At 33.1% G+C, this 5,016-nt stretch overlaps 1 protein-coding gene across 1 annotated transcript; it reads left to right on the top strand.

The window, feature by feature from the left end:
• The first annotated feature begins 401 nt into the window (after nucleotides 1-401).
• On the top strand, nucleotides 402-4,732 carry LOC114643355 (extracellular calcium-sensing receptor-like). The gene is made up of 6 exons (XM_028791946.2): nucleotides 402-604; nucleotides 690-984; nucleotides 1,499-2,290; nucleotides 2,681-2,908; nucleotides 3,042-3,165; nucleotides 3,809-4,732. Exons 1-6 carry the CDS (start codon nucleotides 408-410, stop codon nucleotides 4,720-4,722), a joined length of 2,550 nt encoding a protein of 849 aa, XP_028647779.2. The 5' UTR covers nucleotides 402-407; the 3' UTR covers nucleotides 4,723-4,732.
• The last annotated feature ends 284 nt before the right edge of the window (nucleotides 4,733-5,016 follow it).

Here is a 5,016-nt window from a genome sequence, read left to right on the forward strand (position 1 = left end):
TTAGGTTTGTCAGTCAAACATACAGCAGTGTCTTTACAGTAGAAAGTCAGAGACTATAGGGAATATATGGAACTTTAATAGAAAGGAACAATTTACAATTTCTAAACTTTGAAGTGCATTAATGAAGTACATACATAAAATGCTTTAGGGTATAGAATATATCTCTCTTTCTTGTCACTGGGAGAACTGTAATTTATCCAAATGGGTATACTGAAAACATAAAGAATAATATCTGCAGAAAAAAACAACCAATCTTTAAATCCCATGGCTAAAATGAATATATTAGACAAATGAGAACCTTTGTTACTTTGCAATAATTAAAGGAGTAACACCTTCAAGGATAACACTATATAACCTCAGTCAACTCTGTCTCTTTATCTCTGGTGTCTTGTAATTTACACAAAGACATGTTTATGATAATTATTGTGCTGGCTCTTTCAGTACGGAGTGAAGATCCCCCTTGCACATTATGGAGAAATCCTGATATTCCGCTTTTTTCACAGACTGGTGACTTCATGCTGGGAGGAATTTTTTCATTTCATAATAATATTATAGAATTGAAACCCACACTTAAGTCAACACCTGAACCATTAAACTGTAAAGGGTGAGTATATTGTATATCTATCCAACATACACAAGTATAACGTTTCATTATTGAACCCTGACAAAAAATATTCTATTTCAAAAAGTTTAAATTACAGAGAATATCAGGTTGCTGAAGCCATGATATTTGCTATTGAAGAAATAAACAACCGAAGAGATATTTTGCCTAAAGTGTCACTGGGATATAAGATATATGATGCTTGTGGTTCTGTTTCTTTGGCAATCAAAGCTGCAATGGCACTAATGAGCGGAGCAGGAGAAGCAGATTCATCAACTTTGCCGTGTTCTCAACAATCTAGCATTCACACAATCATAGGACAGTCTGGCTCTTCTCCAACTATTGGGATCGCTACGCTTGTTGGTCAATTTAACATACCAGTGGTAAGAAATACAGAATCATTATTATTGTTATTATTGCCATTTTTATACTTTTTGTATTTGTAAAATTTTATTCAGTGGGTTTTCAGTAAATCCTTTTCACACTTTTAATTCACATGAATTTCTATTTGTCAAAATACATGCTATTTTCAAAGTATGGCTGTAATTTGGCATATAAATATATATTACATAGATTTACCAGAAATATGTAACAGTATTACAAAATTATATACATTTAATCAGTTGTTCTTACTAATAAAGTTGATATAAAAATTGCACAGTTATATATTTATATACGTATATTGAATTTAAATATTTATGTTTTTAAGATCGTTTAGATTCATTTGTTTGTTTTTCTTTCTTTGTTACTTACTCTTTAATATTATTGTCTAATCTTATTTCTTTCTCTTTCCTTGTAACTTTCTCTGGTATCTTGTAAAGCACTTTGAACATCATTGTTTGTATGAAAATATGCTATATAAATAAATGTTGTTGCTAACCGGTTTCATTTTCACAGATCAGTCATTTTGCTACTTGTGCTTGTCTCAGCAACAGGAAAGAGTTTCCCACTTTTTTTAGGACAATACCAAGTGATTATTATCAAAGCAGGGCACTGGCACAACTTGTCAAACACTTTGGATGGACCTGGGTGGGAACAATAAGGAGTGACAATGACTATGGAAATTCTGGCATGGCCACCTTTATAAAAGCAGCTGAACAGGAAGGTATCTGCATTGAATATTCAGAGGTTATTTACAGAACCAATCCAAGAGAGAATTTTCTTAGAACAGTCAAAGTAATTAAAATGGCTTCTTCAAAGACTATTGTAGCTTTTGCATCTTTTATAGACATGGATTTTTTAATGAAGGAACTGCTGCTTCAGAATGTTACGGGTTTACAGTGGGTAGGCAGTGAGTCCTGGGTGTCTGCCAAAAATGTAGCAACTAAAGAAAACTACAGAATTTTTAAGGGGGCACTTGGTTTTTCAATTGCTAATGCATTAATGCCAGGACTAAGAGAATTCTTATTGTCAGCTCATCCATCTAGCACTCCAGGCAATACAGGTTTGATTAAATTCTGGGAAAATATATTTGATTGCAGTTTCAATAATACAACATCTAAAATCTGCACAGGATCAGAGAATCTACAGCAAGTAAATAATCTGTACACTGATGTTTCTGAACTAAGAATTGCATATAATGTGTACAAAGCTGTATATGCTGTAGCATATGCGCTCCACGACCTTCTAGCTTGCCAGGATAATCAAGGACCCTGCATGGCGAACCAAAAAGATACACTGCCACTGCAGGTAAGTGGTTTATCCTCTAATACTTTTATATATTTTTTTTCTATCTATAATTGGATCAAGCCATTGAACTTTTTCAATTATGCTTATTTTTTAATTTTTACTTAATTTTTGTTATAAAAACCTGCTAAACCTGAATAAAGGTTACAAATAATTTGTTTTAAATTCAGCTTTAGTTGTTGTATCAGTAAAGATGTGTAAAATTTCAATTAACATAGTGGCGTATATGGAAAAAGTAACTTAGTGTGTATTAAAGTAGCAGCTTAGCAACTTAAGAGACTTTCCTTGATATCAGTTTAACAATATTAGACAAATGAAAACTCATGAGCTGTTGGACTTAAAGGCATTTTTTTCCTTTTAACTTTTACAATCACAATATTTTTATAATAATAGGCACTGCAATACCTGAAGAAGATTAATTTCAGTATGATCAATGGTGAATATATCAATTTTGACATCAATGGAGATCCTCCTGCCAGATATGAATTGTTGAATTGGCAGCTTAATGTAAACGGAATCATAGACTTTATAACTATTGGATTTTATGATGCATCTTTACCAGAAGGAAAGCAGTTTATAATGAACAATAACAGCATTGTGTGGGCCAGCAATGAGGGCAAGGTGATCTACTTTATTTTGTTTTTACTTGAACAAAATGCAAACTTTAGTATGATGACATTTTATGAGCTTCTTTACTATATACTTCAGAATTTTACTTCTTTTTATTTTCTTATTTTACTTTTTTTGTTTCTAGATTCCAAAATCGGTATGCAGTGAAAGCTGTCGTCCTGGTACACGTAAGGCTACACAGAAAGGGAAACCGGTCTGTTGTTTTGATTGCTTACCATGTGCAGAAGGAGAAGTTAGCAATAGCACAGGTAATGATCAGAGTGTGCAAATGCATGTACTACTTTGTTATTCCTTTCCATAACCTACTTTGTTTAGTACATGGCTAAGAGGACTGGGAATGTGTCTCAGCAGAACTGAGCATAATCCAGGTACTAGTCTTGGATGAAGTGTTAGTCGCAGGCTGCATAACCTGTACAGTAACTTTATGTATATAATTAGTCAAGTTAAATATATTAGCCTGTTGTATTTTGAGCCAAGGATATTGGCAAAAGAGTCTTGAAATGTGGGAACCAAATGATTGAAGTGCAGGATAGTGTTTTTCCTATAGGTACAAAGCTGCAAAAAAAATGTGGGTTCCTGGTTCCACATCAGTTCATCACAAACATCCACTTACTGGAGAAGACCCACCTTCTTTCTGGTTGCAATGTGCTGGGGAAGCCAAATGGATCATTGTCTAGGAGATACTGTAGTTTTGTCAGAATCTTTTTTTCACCTCTTCCTTAGACATTGTACTTTAAGCATCTGCAAACAAAAAGGTATAAATACATTCATAAATCTTAAATTATACATAAATTGCAACAAAATTATATTCCATTTGTCAGTGAAATAGTATTGTCCAAATATTTCTTCAGTTGACTAGTTCACAATAATCAAATTAACTTTCACTTACAGATGCCATTCACTGCATGAAGTGTCCTTTGGAATACAGATCAAATGAGGAGAAAGACCAGTGCATTTTGAAGGATGTTGAATTTTTGTCTCATGATGAAATAATGGGGATGATATTAATTATATTTGCTTTGTTAGGGGTTTTATTAACTTCCACAGTTACTGCTGTGTTTTTCAAGTTCAGAGATACTCCTATTGTAAAGGCTAATAATTCAGAACTAAGTTTTCTTCTTCTTTTTTCATTGACTCTGTGCTTTCTGTGCTCACTTACATTTATTGGGGAGCCCACTCAGTGGTCCTGCATGTTACGACACACAGCTTTTGGGATCACATTTGTTCTTTGCATCTCATGTGTTCTGGGGAAAACAATAGTTGTGCTTATGGCTTTTAGAGCAACAATGCCTGGCAGTAAAGTTATGAAATATTTTGGACCAACTCAGCAGAGGCTAAGCGTTTTAACTTTTACACTTATACAGACCTTGACGTGTATTATTTGGTTAGTTAAATATCCTCCTTTTCCCCAAAAAAATATTAACTCTAATAAGGAAATAATCATTTTAGAATGTGAAATGGGATCCACAGTAGCTTTTTATATTGTGTTAGGATATATTGGAGTGTTAGCGTTTGTGTGTTTTGCTCTGGCATTTTTGGCTCGGAAATTACCAGATAACTTTAATGAGGCAAAATTCATCACATTCAGCATGCTGGTGTTCTGTACCGTCTGGATCACTTTTATTCCATCCTATATCAGCTCTCCTGGAAAGTATACAGTAGCCGTAGAGGTATTTGCTATTCTCTCATCCAGTTTTGGCTTACTTCTTTGTATTTTTGTTCCAAAATGTTATATCATTTTACTAAAACCAGAAAAAAATTTTAAAAAGCATGTGATGGGTAAAATGCAGTCAAAATCACTGTGACATTCACATTTGAAAATGCTTCTATAAATGAACTTTCTAAATAACAGAACCAATCTTAATTAACAAAATCGTGAAATTCATTTTTTTGCATTTACATTAATGCTATGATACACATCAAGCCAAATTAAATTTGACAAATATTCTGAACTGTTTTCTAATGTAACTAATAGTCTTTTAAAAACTGTTAAAATATATATATATATATGTATGTGTGTGTGTGTGTGTGTAAAATACAAACTCATTCACTCCCCCTCTCCCTCATTAACAAAAATACTATTTCTTGTTTAGTTAAAA

The sequence above is a fragment of the Erpetoichthys calabaricus genome, chromosome 2, assembly GCF_900747795.2.
Source record: "Erpetoichthys calabaricus chromosome 2, fErpCal1.3, whole genome shotgun sequence".
NCBI lineage: Eukaryota > Metazoa > Chordata > Cladistia > Polypteriformes > Polypteridae > Erpetoichthys > Erpetoichthys calabaricus.

What these genes read in the sequence shown, in the direction of transcription:
- LOC114643355 (XM_028791946.2), top strand. Translation starts at nt 408, where the DNA reads ATGTTTATGATAATTATTGTGCTGGCTCTTTCAGTACGGAGTGAAGAT. An exon ending in GTCAATTTAACATACCAGTG is followed by an intron (nt 985 to 1,498) that starts GTAAGAAATACA and finishes TCATTTTCACAG; the next exon opens with ATCAGTCATTTTGCTACTTG. An exon ending in GGGCCAGCAATGAGGGCAAG is followed by an intron (nt 2,909 to 3,041) that starts GTGATCTACTTT and finishes TTTTGTTTCTAG; the next exon opens with ATTCCAAAATCGGTATGCAG.